This window comes from Notechis scutatus, chromosome 3, assembly GCF_049901735.1.
Source record: "Notechis scutatus isolate UNSWTSFEM ecotype Mainland chromosome 3, rNotScu1.2, whole genome shotgun sequence".
In the NCBI taxonomy this organism is placed as follows: domain Eukaryota; kingdom Metazoa; phylum Chordata; class Lepidosauria; order Squamata; family Elapidae; genus Notechis; species Notechis scutatus.
In genome coordinates, this window is record NC_142011.1 from 148,154,095 (window position 1) to 148,173,802 (window position 19,708).

At 43.7% G+C, this 19,708-nt stretch overlaps 1 protein-coding gene across 2 annotated transcripts in view; it reads right to left on the bottom strand.

Moving 5' to 3' along the window:
- RIPOR2 (RHO family interacting cell polarization regulator 2) overlaps positions 1-15,803 on the bottom strand; it is a 114,241-nt gene extending 98,438 nt beyond the window's left edge. The window contains exon 1 of one of the 2 annotated variants that reach the window (XM_087961416.1): positions 15,391-15,803. In XM_087961416.1, coding sequence (XP_087817542.1) covers positions 15,391-15,760 — 370 coding nt within the window. In that variant the 5' untranslated portion in view covers positions 15,761-15,803. The remainder of the gene's footprint in view (positions 1-15,390) is intronic. The other variant, XM_087961413.1, reaches the window with a different exon arrangement.
- Positions 15,804-19,708: the final 3,905 nt, after the last annotated feature.

The following is a 19,708-nucleotide window of genomic DNA, read 5'->3' on the forward strand; positions in this document are numbered from 1 at the left end:
CTCCCTCCCTTCCTCCCTGAGAAGAGGCATGTCAGGTAGGACCAATGCCCCTTCTTCACTGAGCCGAAGGGAGAATCCAGGCTGGGACATACCATGGCTGTCCTATGGGTGGTAAAAGGTCTGATCTGAAGTCCCCGCCTCTAAATGTATGCCCTGCTGGACTCACCTGCCAAAGGCCGCCTCCGCTGAGGCAAAAGAATCAATCCGGTAATGTCTGATGAATGGGGTCAGAGACAACCACGTTGCAGCTCAACAAATGTCCAGAACCGATGCCTGCGTTGCCCAGGCCACAGTAGTTGCCGCACTTCTGGTAAAGTGTGTGGTGATTCTCCTGGGCACAGGAAGAGCCTGCAACTCACAGGCTTTAGCAATACAGGCTCTGAGCCAACTGCCCACTGTGGAAGATGTCACCCTGCGCCCCAAAGTTGACAGCTGAAAGGAGATGAACAGGGACTCAGTCTTCCTGAAGGAAGAGATTTGCTTGATGTAAATGTGGAGGACCCTTCTTACGTCCAAGGTGTGCCATTTGCACTCCAGAGCATGTTTAGGCTCTGGGCAAAAGTCAGGCAAAATCAACTCCTGGGAACGATGGAATAAGGAGTTCACCTTGGCCAGAAAGGTAGGGTCCAACCACAGAACCATCCTGCCCAAATGAAAAACACAAAGGTCCTTTCTAACTGATAAGGCCGCCAACTCTGAGATATGCCTGGCCGATGTAATGGCCACTAGGAATGACACCTTGCACATGAGTAGACACAGGCTGGCTTCCCACAAAGGTTCAAATGGGGAAGAAGTCAGCGCCTGCAAGACCTTCGGCAAGTCCCAGGTGGGGTAACCACCAGTGGCTTCAAATTTGTGGCTCCCCAAAGGAAGGCTCTCTCCCTGGGCAAGAGTATTTGAGTCCTCAAATGAAAGAGAAAGTCCTCTTTAAGGTATTGGGGGATAGCCCTCTGTCCAAACCGTTTTGCAGAAACTCCAACACATCTGCCACCAACACCAAAGTAGGCTCCAATCAGTGGCTGGTACACCAACTGCAGAAAATCTTCCACGTGGCATCGTATATTCTGGTTATGGAAGGTCGCCTGGCAGCCTGGATTGTCTGGATGACCTTTTTGGAAAGCTTCTCCCATTTCAGGAACCCCTGCACAAGCGCCAGACGGTCAACTGGAACCACTCTGGCTCCGAGTGCTTGATTGGACCCTGGCTGAGGGAGACTCTTTCTGGGGGAATTCTCCAAGATCTGGCAACCAATAGGCCTACCAGATCGGCGAACCATGATCTCCTGGGCCAGTAAGGGGCTACCAACAAAACCTCTGCTCTCGCCAACAATACTTTTTGGATTGTCCCTGGGATTAGGGTGAGGGGAGGAAAGCATACAATAGCCCCTGGGGCCACCTGCACCGGAGAACATTGCCCCCTTCCGCCCCGGTGCCGGAAACCTTGCAAAAAACCTCAGGAGTTGCGAGTCCTCTGGGGAGGCAAAGAGATCCAGAATCGGTCAGCCAAACCATTCTGACATCTCCTGGAACAGACTGGAATGCAGGTGCCACACTGACTGGTCGATTGTGGCCCTGCTCAACCAGTCTGCCTGCACATTGGAGACCCCCGAGATGTGCTCTGCTTGTATTGATAACAGGTGTCTCTCCACCCACCGGCACAATTGAGTCACCTCCTGCATCTGGGATCTGGAGCGGATGACCCTCTGGTGATTTATGTGGGCCTTGGTGGCCACATTGTTCGTGAGGAGGACATGCTTTCCTGCACTTCCTGCCTTAGCCCCTTGAGAGCTAAGCGGGCTGCCCTGAGCTCTATCCAGTTTATGTTGTAGGCAAGCTCCTCCTGTGACCACCTCCCCAGGGTAACTTGGGTTCCTAGGTGAGCCCCCCAACCATACAGACTGGCGCTGGTGGTGATGGAAATTCTCTGGGGCTCCCTGTAGAAACACCCCTGATCCATGGCCCAGGACTGGCACCAATGGAACGAGCAAAGTACCGCTACAGGCACTCGAACCCTCGTTGCTAAATTGCCCCTGCCTTCCCTCTGATAGGGGAGCAGGAACCACTGCAGAGTCCGGGCATGGAAGCGGGCCCAGGAAGCAATGCCAATACACGAGATCATCTTGCCCAGAAGTTGAGACAGCAAGATGATAGGAACCTCTCTGGAAGACAGGATCTGTGTTGTCACGGTCTTTATGATGTCCCGACGTTCCTGGGAGAGGAAGACCTGCCCCGGCAAAGTATCTATGATTGCCCCCAAATGCAAGAGATGAGTTGACGGGACTAGATGGCATTTGTCCAGGTTTATCGAGAACCAGTGCTCCCGAAGTATCCTGATTGTTGTTATCAGATCCTCCTCCATCTGGGGTCAGGAAGAGGATGCTATCAAGGATGTAGTCCAGATAACACTGGATCCTTATGGGTATGGACATGAGGTATGTCGCTACAACCACCAAGAGCTTGGTAAATGTCCATGGAGCTGATACCAGGCCGAACAGAAGAGCTCTGTATTGAAAGTGGCAGCCGCCATAGCAAAACCTCAGGAACTGGTGGTGGTCTGGGTGGATGGGCACATGGAGGTAAGCCTCCGTCAGGTCTACCAAAGCCAAAAAGTCTCCCTCTCAAATTCCCTCAAGGATTGAGTGAAGGTAGTGCATCTTGAATCTTCGGTATATCAGATGCCTGTTGAGCCCTTTCAAGTTGATGATTGCTCGCCAGTCCCACCCCCCCACCCCCGAGGCCTTTGGGATAACAAACTTGAATAAAAACCCCACCTCCTCAGGTTCCCTGGAACCAACTGGATGGCATGGACATCCAGCAAATGCTGGATCGCCAATTCCATGAGAGCCCTCTTTGTCGGAAACCTGGAGACAGGGCAGCATACAAAAGCTTTTGGGGGGAAGAAAGAAACTCCAGGGAGAGCCCTGATCGTAAGGTTGCTAGGATCCAAGCATCCAATATGGTCTCTTCCCACTTCTGCCAGAAGAGACCCAGACGGCCCCCTATGGGAAAGCTGACTATGCCATCACCTGTTGCATCTAAAAGGTCTACTGGAGCCCCGGAAAGACCTCTTGGCCTCTGATGTCCTCTGGCAGTAAAGGCCTATCTGTCTGTCTGCCTGAGAAAAAGATCTCTGGAAGAAGGGCCTATTTTGATGGGGAAAGCTTGCCACAGCATCCCCCTGTCTAAAGGAGGGCCTCCTGAAATAGGGCGAAGGCCAGTAATCAAAATGCCTCCCGAGACAGAAGGATTTTTCGCTTGCCTCTGGTCTCCATCAAAAAGGGGTTCAGAGCCTCCCCAAAAAGTCTTTCCCCTTTAAAGGGGGCAGACGCCAGCTTCCATTTGTTTCTGGAGTCCATTTGCCAATTTCATAGCCAGAGAAGTCTACGAGCTGTTACAGAGGAGGCAATGACTCTGGATGAAAATGTGGCTGCGGTGAGCATGGCATCTGTTGTCAATTGTGCTGCGGCTATTATCTTATTTAGATCCTGATGCCCCTAAAGTCCTCAGGTGGAATTCTACCCTGCAACTGCCTCAGCCACCGCAGAGAGGCTTGTGTGAAAAATGAAGCAGTTGTGGATGTTCTGATGGCCCAGGCGTCAGCTTGATGTGCCCGAAGGAGCGCCATCTCCTCCTTCCAGTCCTCCGCCTTCAATGTGCCTTCTGTGTCTGGCGGGATGACCAATGAGGATGCTAGAGCTGCCACTGGACCATCCACCTTTGGCACCTCTAAATAATGTTTAAAAGGTCTTAGTCTATATTAAATAGAGTTGATTCCGACCCACTAGGGTAAGTGGGGTGGCCCACTGCCTCTTGATCACATCCAAAAACATCTGGGACACAGGAACAGCATCTACCACTGATGTTTTCTCAATGAAGATATAATTCTCCTGCTCCTCTCCTTCTGGGGGAAGATCTCAGGTGACCGTGTCCTTCTTTAGATGGACCGTGCTCTTAGCCTTAGCCAGTAGAGTCTTAAATAGAGCTGGCTGGAAAAGGCCCTTAAATGAGGGGTACCTGCTGCCTCTGTCTCATCTTCTGAAAAGTCTCTTTCCGGTGGGAGGTCCATTTCGGAAACACAAGACTGGCTCCTTCCGGATGGAGATGGAGAACAATCTCTGTGGTAGGTCAGGATTGCCAATGCACCTGAGGAATGCCTCTGCCAGCATCCAAAGATGACAACTGGTGCTGTTGGTTGAATACTCTTCAAACTTCTTGTCTAATTGCTTGAGAGAACCAGGCTCTCATGAAGGCTGGCATCTCTTGCACCTGAACTTCCTCTGGGAGAAGTCCTGCTGCTGTGTAAAAGTGGCCTCTGGCACAGATCTTGTTCTACTGGAGGATTGGCCTCCCAGTCTAGTAGCCATAAGCCCTTCTGACTGCTCAGAACCAGGATAAGCAGCCTCTGCCATAATTTGGAGGTTTCCCTGCAAATCTTGATTAACTGAACCACTTGGTGACCAGGCTGTCAAATATTGTCTATTATTTGCCAATTGGTCTTGCTGCATGCTTTCCTGGGGAATCTGAGTAGATATGGCATTGATGTAAGCCATCTTGTATTCCCTCAGAGCCTTGTCGAATTCTTTATCCAAGCCCTTCTGTCTGCACCTGGCCTGTCTTTCCTCTGTCCTAGAAAGTCTTTTAGGTGCTAGGGCCCTGGCTCTAACTCTGGCTGCTGTCTCTAAACCAGCAGACCTGGGCTTAGCTGATCCTCTGGTAGCTCTCTCTCTACTCTGCTGAGGAGCTGACAAATCATGATCAGCTCCCCGGCTGCCATTTTGAGCCCACCAAAATCAACTGTCAATGACATAAGGAATAACATTAAGATATTTTAAAAATCAAAAATAAAATCCTTTAGCCCAAGGCTGGCTACTCTGGCTGAATCAGCAGTCCACCACTTCAGGAGGCAAATGCAACCAAAAAGCTGTTGATTATTCCAGCACAGCTCCTCAAGTGAGGCAGTTCAAAAGAGCCAAAAGAAAAAAAGTGGACCCTTTTAAAACCACAACAAGCCCTGACGGATCAGCGACTTGTGAGCCAAAGCGCTGGCACCACCACAATTAGAGAGAGGCAGGCTTAAGCATCTTGCCACTGTCCCGGTGCTCTGGGGGCTGTCAAGCGAACCGGACCTAATGTCCAGGTCCCAAATTCTCCCAAACTAGGCAAGCCTGGTTGAAAGCAGGACTTGCCGCGAAGGACTGGAATAGCCGCTTGTAAATTTGGCTGTCTAATGCGACTCGTGGCTGCCGCAGCTGTCAAATACAAAGGGGAAAAAAATTCAGAGACAGACCAAAGAATTGGCCCCCAGCCCAGGCCATACAGGCTCCTGGGGCAATCACAGTCCACAATTCACTCCAAAAATAGCAAAAAACACAATACACAATAAAAAAAATCAAAATAAAATAGGGGAAAAAAAGAAAATGGCGTGAAAGGAAAAAGGTGCAAAAAAACAAAAAGCAGCTGAACCAACAAAGCCAGCCAGCTGTCAAACCTTTTTATTAAGCTACTGAAGAGAGGAATCCAGGGAATAGAATTATTCTTCAATAAAGTCCAATATGTCAGAGCCCTTTTAGGGTGGTCTCAACACATTGAGAACAAATGAAGAACTGGGGACCGTTGCCGGGGGGGGGGGGCGTGTCCTCAAAATTCAGCTCGATCTGCAGAGCTACGAGGCTTGAGACAGCCCAGCCTGGATTCTCCCTTAGGTTCAATGGAGAACAAATTCAGAATGCTAAGGAGAAAGGACAGCTGCAGTTTATTTCTGGGTGTGATAAAAATTTGTGAATAAGGGTCATAGCTAATTCTAATTACTGTACCAGTTTACAATGTGAACTACTAGGTGGGGAAGAGCTGGAGAAAGAACAGGAGCTCACCCCATCACATGGTGCTTGGGTCTTGAATTGCCGACCTTCCAGTTGACAAATCCACTGTCTTAACTGGTCGGCCACCACACACACACCCCGCTTACCACAAATGAAGAATATTCCAAAATGCAGACATCAAAATTAGTAATGGAGGAAATGGTCAAGGTGGAAACTGAACCACTTTCTGAGGGGAAGTATTACCTCTCAGCCACTCACTCATTCAACTCAGAGCATCCAAGATTGAGTATCATCTATTGAGGTTGATGAGAACCACTCCTTCATCATTCTGTCACATGATCCCTGACCTCCTTCTGCACATCACTAATATGGGGAGAAGATAGTGTCAATAATTCTATCATGGTCTTTGTGGAACTACTGGGTAATGTTATATCTTATTTCAAACTGAATTACTATTTGCACTACTATTTGATTTTGCTGGTTGAATTACAGGATATATACATTATCCAGATGCTTATTGTTACAGATGTAGCTGGGCAAAATTGTCCAATTGACAGCTTTGCTATTAATCTCTGCTTAATGTATCTAAACATCTGATATATGTACTATATATTCAGCAGGGGTGGGATTCAAATTTCTTAACAACTGGTTCTGTGGGCATAGCCTAATTTGTGGGTGTGGCTTACTGGTCATGTGACTGGCTAGGCATGGCTTGGTGGTCACATGACTGGGTGGGTCAAAAGATACTCACTTTAACAATGTTCTTGGTGCGGAGTTGGACTAGATGACCTCTGAGGTCCCTTCCAGCCCTGGATTGCCACGCTGTTTCAAAGCATCTTCTGAAGCTGCATCTAGTGCCAGAGTTGTGGTCCTTCCTTCCTCTCCTTTTTCTTTCCCTCCCTCCCTCCCTCTATCCATCCGTCCAGCCATATCTCATTCACATTCTTTCCCTTCCCTCTTTCTCCCTTCCCTCCCTTTCTTTCTTTCTCCCACCCCTCCCTTTCTTTTTCTTCCTTTTAAGAGAAAGCAAGCAAGCAAGCATCTCTATGCTATTCCTGGTATATTTTCACCTGGAACCTCTTTCTACTTAACCCAGGGGTCCCCAAACTTGGCAACTTTAAGACTTGTGGACTTCAACTCCCAGAATTCTCCAGCCAGCTGGAGTTAAACCTGACTTAAACCTTAGTACAACACCCAGATATTTAAAGCCTTTAAACATCTTGGATTAATCTTGAAACTTTTTGCATACTTGTACTTAAACAGAAAGAATTTTATTTTAACATATATGGCATACTTTAACACAATTCCAAAGCTATTTTTTATGAAAACCAAGTCAAGAAAAGGAGATTTGAAACAAAGCAAAGGTTAACCTTTTCATTCTTTCTAACCCTTCTAAATGGCAAATAGAAGTGAGCCTTTCTACTTGCCATTTTATTACCAAGAATTTACCACCATCTTCAAATTAAAGAGTTGTCTTCCAATAACAAAAAACTCAAGTTTGCAAACTGCCTGAATAGTAACCTAGCACATAATTTTGTATGTTAAACATCAAACCACAAAATGGAAGAGGGAAAATATTTGTGAGAAATATTTACTGTGTTTTTTGCTTGTCAAACTTAAAAGGCCATTGGACACTCCATAAAGGTTGTGACAGCAATAGAAGTAATGAAGCAGCAGCTAGGCAAAATGCTGAATAGTCTGAATTATGCTTTGGAAATTGTGTAACATACATATGTAATCCTACAAACACATGCATATATATGTAATAAAATTTGATAACAAAAACAATTTAAATAAGGTACAGGTATTTAAACACCATTCCATTTTTGAATTCATACACTATTCCCAGAGTTGAGTTTGATACACTTTCTTCTTCCTTTTTTCTCATCTCATCTCCAACATTCCTATGCCATCCCTCTAGATCCAAATTCAAATATTGTTTTGCATCTCTAGTTCATTTCGTCTTCATTTGATACCAATACTATAATGTCCTATCTGCTTCTGTTTAAATCTGATGGATGCTATTTTACCACAATCTCCAGTTTGTGTGGCTACCTCATTTCATACCAAATTTAATAATGAAAAAAGAGAGAGGAGGGTACCCAATCAGATGGCTCCTCCATTATGTTATTGTAAGCCACCTAGAGTAGCCCTATTGCAATATAGGTAGCAAACAAATTTAACGAATAAATAATAAATGTTAACTTGCAATGAAGTTTGATCATTTGTAACTTGGAACACTGCATGAACACTGAAAATCATAGATTGCTAAGAATATTTAGAAGCAATACATTGAAAGGATACCAGAATAGGGAAAGCATCTTTAGCATTTCAAGCATGGCAAACCTTTTCCAGTCATAAGATGGCTGAAAATCTAGAGGTACCAAATATCAAATCTGGAATCTCTTGCATGCAAGTTATATCCTCTATCGCTGAGTTGTTCTATAATAAGATTTCTTTAAACTTATTATATCCTGCACTTTCTTTGAAGTGAATATTGGAAGTGATCACTGAACCATAAATTTACAAAACAGTCTCATATCTCCTCAAAACATTCTCAAAACATTCAGTTTAGAAAACATGCCGACAAAAAGATTTTCCAAGTAAATATTTCAAGCAAGCAGACTAAAAACTTTGAATACAGTCCAAAAAGGGAAGTCCAAAAAGGGAAAACAAAAGCAAAACATTCCACATAGTTGAACAGATGCTAACGAATGGTCCTTTGGCACCACCTTTGGCCAAGCTTCTTCCTGCCAATATGATGATTAGCGATAGAATATATCAGGGATTAAAACAAAAATATATTCTGCTTGCTCTTTTAGCCCAGGCCTTACCTTCTTTTTGGAATTCCAGCTCCAATCCCTTACAAAGCAGGAAACAAACACAACAGTGCCAAAGCCTTATGCACTAACCCCTCCACCCCGCCCCCTTTCTCTCTCAATGGAACAACTGAACATTTCTCATTCACTATTTTCTTTCTCTGACTCAACACTACAATTACAAAAACATCAGGGGGGCAACATATTTGACATATATGTATCTGCCTTACCTGGCATATAGGCAAGTTATAAGAAATAAAAAAGAACAAGCAACCGGGAAAAAGCAAACTGCAACGGAAAGAGAAATTAACTAAAAAGATTCTACTATAATTTAGGTAGCACCATTTATCTAGATATGTCTCCTACATATCTGTTAAATGAATGTTCTTTCAGAGAAGCTTATGTTGGTGGAAGAAAGTTATTGTGTGGCTGCTTTTGCAAATGAGTTTCTTTTTAGATACACATGCATTCATCCTATTAACCACCCAAGGACTGTTGAGAACAGTTAGACTGAGCTACCATAGCAACTAGCATATGCAATCCTTTGAGGTACATGGCAATCCAGAACAAAGCCTGTCAATGAATATAAGTAGCTTTGTTATGAATGGAATGTTTCTGTAGAAAAAAACCAATAATGGAACAGAGGGCACCTCAATGTTGGGTTTTTGCTCCAAAAAATGCCCCTATCTTCCTGATCTCCCACTATCATCTGCGTTTGGCAAATCAGTGGTGGATTTAGAATAATTGCAAAGGCATTTTTTTCTGTTTGCAAAACTAAAACTCTGCAGTTTGTAGGCAGGTCATCTTCCATTGATGGAAAATCTAACTGGATGCTACTTCCTGACTTCATAGAAAGTAAGGGAGATGACCTTGACAGAGATATGCAAGAGCTTTCCTAATGCAGTGAGGGGTGAAACATATTTTAAAGTCACAACAGACCAATAACATTCAGAATTGATTCAGACAGATACCTCCCTCATTCACTCATGTATAAAAAGGGGATGAGCTACAGGCACAATCAAGACTTGCAAGATTCTATTATTGTAGCCTACTTCAATAAAAGTAATTTTAGTCTTCATATGGAGCTGATTTCTTAATCTGGTCTACCTAATTGAGCTCACAGGCTTCTGGACTTCAGCAAACATTAATCTCTCCTTCATTTCATAGAGCAGCAGTTCCCAACCTTTTTTGGCACCAGGGACTTCATGGAAGATAATTCTTCCATGGACTGGGGTGGGGTGGTGATGGTTTTGCTTGGTTGTCCAGGTCATGGACTAGACCATGGCCCAAGGACCCCTGTCATAGAACCTTCCATGTTCTGTTCCAGATACCTGCCTGGAGGCATTCTAAATAGTCTTCCCAATCCCAATCACAGCAGCAATTTAAAATCATGTTTAATAAACCCTGAGAAATATGTCTGGCTGCAAAACCATACTATTTCAAATCTCAGAAAAGGTTTATCAGTGAAACAAAGGACTGGAATCTTTGCAGCTAGAAGCTATGTCTCTTTCTCTCATGTTTGTTATCATAATCTATGGAAAACATTTAGAGGGAAACAGAAGCATGCTGGCATTTTTATTATAAATTTTCCATTTCAGCAATGGTGGGATTCAAAAATTTTTACTACCAGTTCTGTGGGCATGGTGTGGCTTGGTGGGTGTGGCAGGGGAAGGATACTGTAAAATCTCCATTCCTCCCCCACCCCTGCTAACCTGCTTTCCAGCTCCGTTCTTCTGTGCAGGGTAACAAAAGAAGACCCAGCCAATCAGCTGGGACTCAGGAGGCTGAGAATAGATGGGAGCAGGGCCAGTCAGAGGTGGCATTCTTAGCTATTCAAAATTTTTGCTACCGGTTCTCCAAACTACTCAAAATTTCCACTACCGGTTCTTCAGAATCTGCTGAATATCACTTCTGCATTTCAGCCTTGTCCTACCTAAAACTAATAAGGATACCAGTGCATGCAAAATAGATGTTTGTGCAGGTAAGATTATCAACCTTGATGCCAACCAAAACCAAGTACTTAATAGTGAGTGCCATACCAAGTGCATTAATCAAACAAGTGGGAAGAAAGTAGGGGCAGGCAGGCACAACACAGGTTATGGAGACAGTAAATACAGTGTCAGACATAAAGATCTCAAGTGCCTATATTCTGTACAAATGCACAAAGTCTGGGGAACTAACAGGGTGAACTCGAACTAAGAATACATGAAGGTAAATATGATATAGTTGGAATAACAGAAACTTGGTGGGATGAAACCCATGAAACTGGAACATACTGGTAGAAGGATACAAACTATTCAAAAAAACCAGACCCCATAAAAGAGGAGGTGGAGTTGCACTGTATGTAAAGGACCACTATATTGCTACAGAAATGCATGAAACCAAAGATGAAAACCTCCTAGAATGCATATGGGTCAATATAAAAGAAAAAAAGAATGACAAGGCCATAGGTGTATATTATAGGCCACCCAATCAAGCAGAAAAAATAGATGTCCTTTTTGCCAGCCAACTAATAAACATATGCAGGAAACACACAACAATAGTAATGGAAGACTTCAATTATCCTGATATCAATTGGAAAACTAATTCTGCACCAAGTGAGAAATCAAATAAGTTCCTAACCACCTAGCTGACAACTTTGTTGTCCAAAAGGTAGAGGGTGAAACTAGAGGGACAGCCATACTGGACTTAATTCTTACAAACAGAGAAGTGATAGAGGGAGTTGAAACTGCAGGAACCTTGGTTGAGAGTGACCATGTCATACTAGAATTCAACATAACACAAACACAAGCAACAGAATATAATGACACCAGAGTCTTGGATTTTAAAAGAGCTGATTTCAATAAACTCAGAGAGAACTTGGGAAAGATTCCATGGATGAAAATCCTAAAGGGGAAAATAACTCAAGAATCTTGGGAAACTCTAAAAAGTATGATCATAGAAGCCCAGACCAGCACAATACCACTGAGAAAGAAAAACAAGAAAACCAAGAAGAAACCAGCATGGCTGCACAAGGATCTCTCTGGCAAATTAAAAGAAAAAAAGGACAAGTACAAAAAATGGAAAGGACGTACAACTAAGGCAGAATATCAACAGATAGCCAGAATCTGCAAAGAGGAAGTCAGGATAGCAAAGGCTCAGAATGAACAAAGACTTGCAACAAAAGTCAAAGATAATAAAAAAAGTTTCTTCCAACATATAAATAACAAGAAAAAAATCAAGGAGACAGTTGGTTCACTAAAGAGAGAAGACGGCAAGGAAGTAACAGGCAACAGAGAGAAAGCAGAACTGCTTAACTCATTCTTTGCATCTGTCTTCATGCAAAAAGAAACTATAGCTCAACCCACCAAAAACATAACTGTAAAAGACAGACTAGAAATAAAAGTTAAAATAAGCAAAAAAAAATAGTAAGAGAATACCTGTCTGATCTTGATGAAAACAAATTACTGGGGCCTGATGGATTACATCCCAGAGTTTTAAAGGAGCTGGCAGAGGTCATCTCAGAACCACTGCACCATATCTTTCAAAAATCCTGGAGCACCGGGGAACTACCAGAGGACTGGAAAAGAGCTGATATGGTTCCCATCTTCAAAAAAGGAAAAAAAACAGACCCAGGAAACTACAGACCAATCAGCCTAACATCAATACCCAGGAAGATACTGGAAAAGATAATAAAAAAAAACAGTTCTGCCAACATCTAGAAACAAATAAAGTAATAATTAGCAATCAGCATGGGTTTGTTAAGAACAGATCATGCCAAACCAATCTTATTTCATTCTTCAACACAGTGACTAAATTAGTAGACCAGCAAAATACTGTGGACATAGTAGACCACAACCTACTTCTTAGTAAGGTAGAAAAAAGTGAAATAGATAGCACCACGACTAGATAGACTCGCAACTGGCTGGCAAACCGTACTTAACAAGTAGTCCTTTAATGCAGTGATCCCCAACCTTTTTTATGCCGCGGCCTGGTACCGGCATCAGCTGGGCGCCGCGCCGCATCATTTTCTGATGAAAAAGTGCTTTCCGGTGACCTCACCGGAAGCACTTTTTCATCAAAAGATGGCGCGCATAGCGCCGGTGAGCTTTTCCGGGTAGAAATGGCTTTCTACCCGCAAAAGCTCACCGAGCGCTAGCGCCGCCATCTTTTGATGAAAAGTGCTTCCGGTGAGCTTTCTACCCGGAAAAGCTCACCGGAAGCACTTTTTCATCAAAAAAAGATGGCGGCACCCAGCAACCAGCGGCCCGGTAGGACTTGTTCCGCGGACCGGTACCGGTCCGCGGACCGGTGGTTGGGGACCCCTGCTTTAATGGGTCTAAGTCTACATGGAGGGAAGTAAGCAGTGGGGTGCCACAAGGTTCCGTCAGGCCCAATATCTTCATTAACGACTTAATTGAGGGAATAGAAGGGGAACTTACCAAATTTGCAGATGATACTAAGCTGGCAGGAATAGCTAACACCCAAGAAGATAGGCTCAAGATCCAGGTGGATCTTGACAGACTAGAACACTGGGCCATATCTAACAAAATGAAATTCAATGTAGAGAAAAGTAAAGCCCTACACTTAAGCAAGAAAAACCAAAAGTACACATATAGACTGGGTGAAACCAGGCTCAATAGCAGTCGCTGTGAGAGGGATCTTGGAGTCTTAGTGGACAACCAGCTAAATATGAGCCAGCAGTGTGCAGCAGCAGCCAAAAAAGCTAATGCAATCCTAAGTTGTATTAACAGAGGGATACGATCAAGATCAAGGGAAGTACTAATACCACTCTATAAAGCCTTAGTAAGACCACACCTAGAGTACTGCATCAGTTTTGCTCACCACATTATAAAAAAGATGTTGAGACTCTAGAAAAAGTACAGAGAGAAGAGCAACCAGGATGATTAGGGGACTGGAGACTAAAACATACAACGAACGGTTGCAGGAACTGGGCTTGGCTCGTCTAGTAAAGAGAAGGACCAGGGGAAACATGATAGAGGTCTTCCAATATTTGAGGGGCTGCCACAGGGAGGAAGGGGTCAAGCTGTTTTCTAAAGCGCCTGTAGGCCAGACAAGGAATAATGGATGGAAATTGAACAAGGAGAGATTTAACCTGGAAATAAGGAGAAACTTTCTGACAGTGAGAACAATTAACCAATGGAACAGCTTGCCCTCGGAAGCTGTAGGAGCTTGAGACTTTCAAGAAGAGATTGGACTGCCATTTGTCAGAAATGGTGTAGGGTCTCCCGCTTGGGTGGGGGGTTGGACTAGATGACCTACAAGGTCCCTTCCAACTCTGATTATCTGTTATCTGTTAACTATCTCATTGTCCAAGAGATTAAAGAAATATCACAGCCACAAGAACTGGCTGCTGCCTCTAACTTCTTGCCTAGTTTATCCAATACATCTAAGTCAACAAATTTAGTTAACTAGCATGCATTGCCAACTTACTGCCTTTTCCTTAAGCTTTTTATGCAAAGTCCTAACTTACCATATCACATAAACTCAAAGCAGCTACCACCTAAAATTTACAGAAAGCAGAGGTTGCAAAATTTGAATATTTGATATTTGAAATATCAATGATCTTTTGATATTTGGAACTTAAAAGCGATAAACCTAAATTCATAGCTACTCTGGGTTTAAATTTTTAAATTTTTGGTAAAAGAGCTGCACATGACAGAAAGAGCATACTTCTTAACCTGACTTTTTGGATTAATAGGTTCTATAAATACAATGTGGTATTTTTGGCTGCTGGACTGGTGGGGATAATTTCACTGCATTATTCAGAAATCAATGCTATGACTAACCACAGTTGCAATTCAAACATAAGTGGTACCAACCAAATGAGTTGAACTTTCTTTCCATAGGCCCTGTCAGCTTCAGCAATGTCAAGGAATTCTGGGAGTTGTAGTTTGTGGGTTGCTTAGCCATCATAGTGTTAAGCTGCATAGACTAAAACGCTTTTTCCACAAGGCAATTGAACTTTCTTGGGTGTTTTTTTTTTCTTTGAAAACGTTTTGCTTCTCATCTGAGAAGCTCCTTTATTAAAGCACCTTTGGGACAACCAGAACCTGGATGATTGAGAATCTCCCTAGGCCTCGAGTCCTAGACGGTTGCATAGACCCGTGTTTCTCAACCTGGTGACTTCCCCACATAGAAACATCGGCATAGACAATGATCCCAGGCCCTGCCTTTGTGTGTCTTCTACTCTCTAGCAAAAATAACAACTACTCTCTAGAAAAAAAAAATTAGATTTGCTTAATAGGCCCAGTTTCAGCCACTGCATCTCCTTCCCAACCAACCCACAGGAGAGACGCTTAAGAGGTAGCTTATCATGAGGTAAGATGGACGGCTTATAAAATTTATTTATAAATAAATAAATAAGAAGGCCATGGGAACGGAGGCTGGGCACAGAGCCACGTCCCTTTACTATCTCATTACAGATAAACAGCAGAGTAGCACAGGAGGATAATTGGCAGTAAGGATTCCCACGAAGTATGGACCCCGTTTCTATTTCAGAGAGGGAACACAATATCTGTACCCTTCTTTTAAATTACTTTAAAGCTCCGAGGAGTCCTAAGGCGAATTAAATCTTAGGTGGGCGTCTAGGGCGAGGCTACATTTTTCTTCACAACCGGGACTATTGAGAAGCGGAAAGCAACTTCCCCAAAAGCTCGCAACCGAGCCCTATGAGGGAAGGAGGGGCGCGCGGAAAAGCAATTCGCGCCTTCTCTGAGGGGCAACGAAATGCCCGCCTCGAGGGCCACTTACTGCAGAAACGCCGGCGCTCGGTTCTGCGCCTCCCAAGTCTGTTCCTTAGAAAGCATCGACAGCGTTGGCCCGGCCGGAGCTCCATGGAAAGAAGCGCGGAGGGTCTAAAGCGGCGGCGGCGGCGCCAAAAGTCGCGCGGAAGGCGCGGCGAGGTTGCACGTGCCGTGAAGGAGGAGGCCGGCGCCCAGCGAGAAGTTTTGGCCCCCAGTTTTCTCTCCGACGGCGGAGCGCACAGCCCGCCGCGGACAGCTCCAAGGAAACACAAGAGTGATCGGTCCTGGTTACTTGACTCTACTCTCCGGGAGCCCGGCTTCCACCGCCTCCGGCGCCATGTTTTATGCATGAGGGCGAGAGAGGCGCGTAATTTCATCCATCTTCAGAAGCCCGGCCCGCGAGCGCTGTTTTCAGGTTTCGCCCGGTGGGTCACACCAGCGCAATCTGAAAGCGGCCGCCCATTCAAAGAAGACGTTTCTGGGGGAAGGGGTGTGTTTAATCCCCACCCCCCACTCCCGGCCTTCTGAAACGGGCTCTTAAGTCGTTCCAGGGAGAGCGCGTTTTTCTCCTCAATGAATGGCGGGTGCTAGTGTATAGCATATGCTAAGCACACCTTTCTGGCTAGTTGCCGTTTGCCGGCGACTTGTCCCCTGGTGGTAAGCTGCGAGCAGTGTTTTGGAAATGTTCGTTAAAACAGGTTTTAAAAACAGCAGTGATCAAGGTCGAGGACCGGATGACGGAGCCCCAAGGTCAGACCTCAAGGTTTCTTTCTCTGGTGAGCTGAGACAAATGATTTAGCCAAGACAGCGACTTACAGAGGCCTATCCGAGACTGATCCTGATTTATTTTATTAAGAGCATCTCCCCCGTGCTTTATTTCCTATGCCTCATAGTTTGCAATGCCATGGTTACAAATGTGCCTTGTTATTACATATATCCGTTTCTGCAAGAGAAAAGTTCACGTTTAGTGCCAAAGCAAAAGACACATTTAATCCCCCCCCCTCCAGTTAATAGCCCGAAAAGGAACAAGTAACCACCCCCTCTGATGGTTAATGGACGCAATCTAATGTTTCTAGAGTTTTGGATTGGGAATGGCTTGGGGTTATTGTGCAGTGCCTTTTTTAAAAAGACTTCTCAGCTGGTGAAAAGAGCCTATTACTTCCTGGCCCACTTCCTTTTTCTTTTTGCAAAGCCTGAATGAAATCAGGGAGGAAAATTGCCAGAGGAAAGTAGTGGAGAGACTGGAAGACAAAATAGCAATGAGGTTAGAGAAGAGCACATACAGTTCTTCGGAGACATTCCGCTTCCCCTAGTGCCAGGATGGCCCCCCCAACTGTCTCTTGAAGACCAGAATGCAAGAAAGTTTAATAAATAGGTACTTCATAACACAAAGCAATCTCCACTTGTTTTTTCTTGTTCCACATCAAAAGCAATTCTTCCCTGCTTCTGTGTAATCAGCCTATGCCAGTTAGCTACTGGGCTATCCTCCTTCTTGCAAGTATAACCATACCACAGAGTCCATATTGTTGATACAGTGTGGCCCTCATGCTGCTCTTTGTAGCTGTTTTATGATGGGCTATCTGCACCCCACACTTTTTAAAAATTCACCGGTGGAGCTCTGTAAAAGCTGCGGGTTGGGAGGGTTGTTCTGAGTTTTTCCCTGAGTTCACTTGTGGAACAGGCAAGATTGGAATTGTCAAGAAATCAGTTTTCCCTTTTAAATCAAGCAACAAGAAGAACAGTAAAACTGTTTTTGTCTTTCAGGATTCCATTGATGGATGGGAATGTATCACATACACATGGGATAGAGAAGATCTGTCAATATAGACTACATGTCCTCAAAGACATAGAGAGGAAAGTGATTGGTGCTTGTTCTAGCACACATGGGTAAGTAAATCGTGGGAGAATCTACCAACTGGAGTGCTTGGCAAGCCCTCTTTAGACAGGACAGCTCACTAGCATTATTGCCAAAGTTGAAGAACAGACTGAAAATCTGGCTTTCTAAATGGTTTTAGTCTTGGAGACCAGCAGCTCTTTTCATTCTTAATTGCAGTTGATTTTTTTCAATTTTGATATACCTAGATAGTATGCATCCATTATTGCAGTCTTTTTATTGGTTTCCATTTCTTCACTAAATCTTTAGGCTGTTCCATTGTTTCATTCTTTGACTAACCCATATCTGTGTTTTCTTGTTTTTGTTTATGTGCCTTCCTGCCAGTTTTAGCTTCATCTTAATTTATTTATAGTGTTCACATTTTGATCCTATTTGTCTTTTCTGCCAACATTTCTAATGATCTTGTTGACTCCTGGCCTTTGCAGTTGTTTTCAAACAGTATTTGAAAATAATGCTTTTACATGTATATGACCATAAATTCCTCAATCTCCTTACTATTTAGCTCTCTTTCGATGTCTTCTTTTTCTTTCGTGTCTTTTTTAATACTGGAGGCTATGCAGATGTGGATGGGAAAGAACTGTGTCTGATTTAATCCTACCAAGTCTGCCCCTCCCCAGATCAGATTTTCCACTTCCTCTTTCAAAAATGGTAAGCATCTGAGGGTCTTCCTGGCTTCACAGTCTTTGCTCAGTGAGAAGCTGGAAAGGCCTTTCTGTTTGCAACTTCATGTGTTGTGCCAGCTGCAGTCTCCTAGATCAGTTACTCATGCCCTGATTACCTTAACTTCTGCAATGCAGTTTCCATAGGACTGCCCTTGAAGACCACCTGGTAGATTCAATTGGTCCAGAGTGTTGGCACAGGCCCTGATAGCCATGCCTTGGTATGTCCATATAACACCTCTCCTCCACAACTGCACCAATTCCCAATTTGTTTCCAAGTGCAACTCAAGGTGCTAGTTGCTACTTATAAAGCCTATGTAGCATAGAACCAAGTTATTTCAGGAACTACTTACTGTATCTCCCACAATGTTTGCATGGCTGATTTGAGCCAGCTGGTTGATGCACTCTAGCTTCCTTTGATTAAATAATGCCAACTATCAGGACACTGGAATTGTGCCTTCTCTTCTGCAGAGCCTTCCCTCTGGATTGAGATTGTCCCCAGAATCCCGATGGCCCCACTCTGCTAGTTTTTTGAAGGGTCTTGAAGACCTAGCTCTTCACCCAGGTCTTTAGCAAAGGTAATTGAACCCCTCTCCCTCCTTCCTGCTGTTTGGCTCCTTTTTTTGGCATCTTTTTAAAAGTTTGTTTTCAATGTTATATCATGTTATTATTCTCTGTGATTTTATCTGTGAAGCACCCATACCATGACATGAAACTAGATGAGATGAGAGAAGATGCCAATTCCTACGTCTACTTGCCAAGAGAAAAGTGGTATGGCTCAGCTTTAACTGCAGAAAACCAATTTTATAATAGATGAGAAAACTAAAGCAAAAGTACATACTTTCAATGCCATAGTTTTACCAGCAGAGATCTATGGCTATAAAGTGTGTAACCTGAATAAATCAAGATGGAGAAATCAGAAGGAGAAGCTTTAAATTACAGCATGCAATGGAGAGATGAGTAGTAATAGTCTTGCTCGGAGACCAAATCTAATGCAGAAAAGTGCCATAGAACCAATATGGAAGAAGGTATTGAAGTGGTAAAAAAAATAGCATATATGAATGTGCAAGACATATCATAGACATATATGTACATGTATTACAACAGATGAACCCAATAGGTGACATAATGGCGGACATGTAACTTGTTTTGTAGCAGTACAAAAAGCATCCACCTATGAGATGGATAGACTAAATACAGACACTTGGATCACTATAGCCATAGCACTTAGACTCATATACCGCTTCATAGTGCTTTACAGTCCTAAGCGGTTTACGGAGTCAGCATATTGCCCCAACAATCTGGGTCCTCATTTTAACCCCCTTGAAGGGTGAGTCAATCTTGAACTGACTAGAATCAAACTGCTAACAGTCAGCAGAATTAGAATTTAATATGCACCAAACAATCATTCCTTTGGGCAATAAATCTACCTTTAAGCTTATTTTGAACATAGCTTTTGGTAGAAAGATTACTCCCTCCATATACTAAGCTAAATGGAATAATTAGACATAGTATTGTGCAGGGGGTTGGACAAGAAGACCACCAAGGTCCCCTCCAACTCTGTTACTCTGTTACTGTATGAAGCAGTTTTCTATGATCCTTATATCCTAAAGAGTCAAAATATTCAGTTGTCCTGTCAGTCTTAAGCTTTTGAAGTTTTGCAAAGTTTTTCATGAGCAAGATAAATCTGAAGTTCTATGTGAAGTTTTGGAAACAATTTTCTTTTTTACTAAGGGAAAAATCATTTGAGTACAACATTTGTAAGGAGTAAT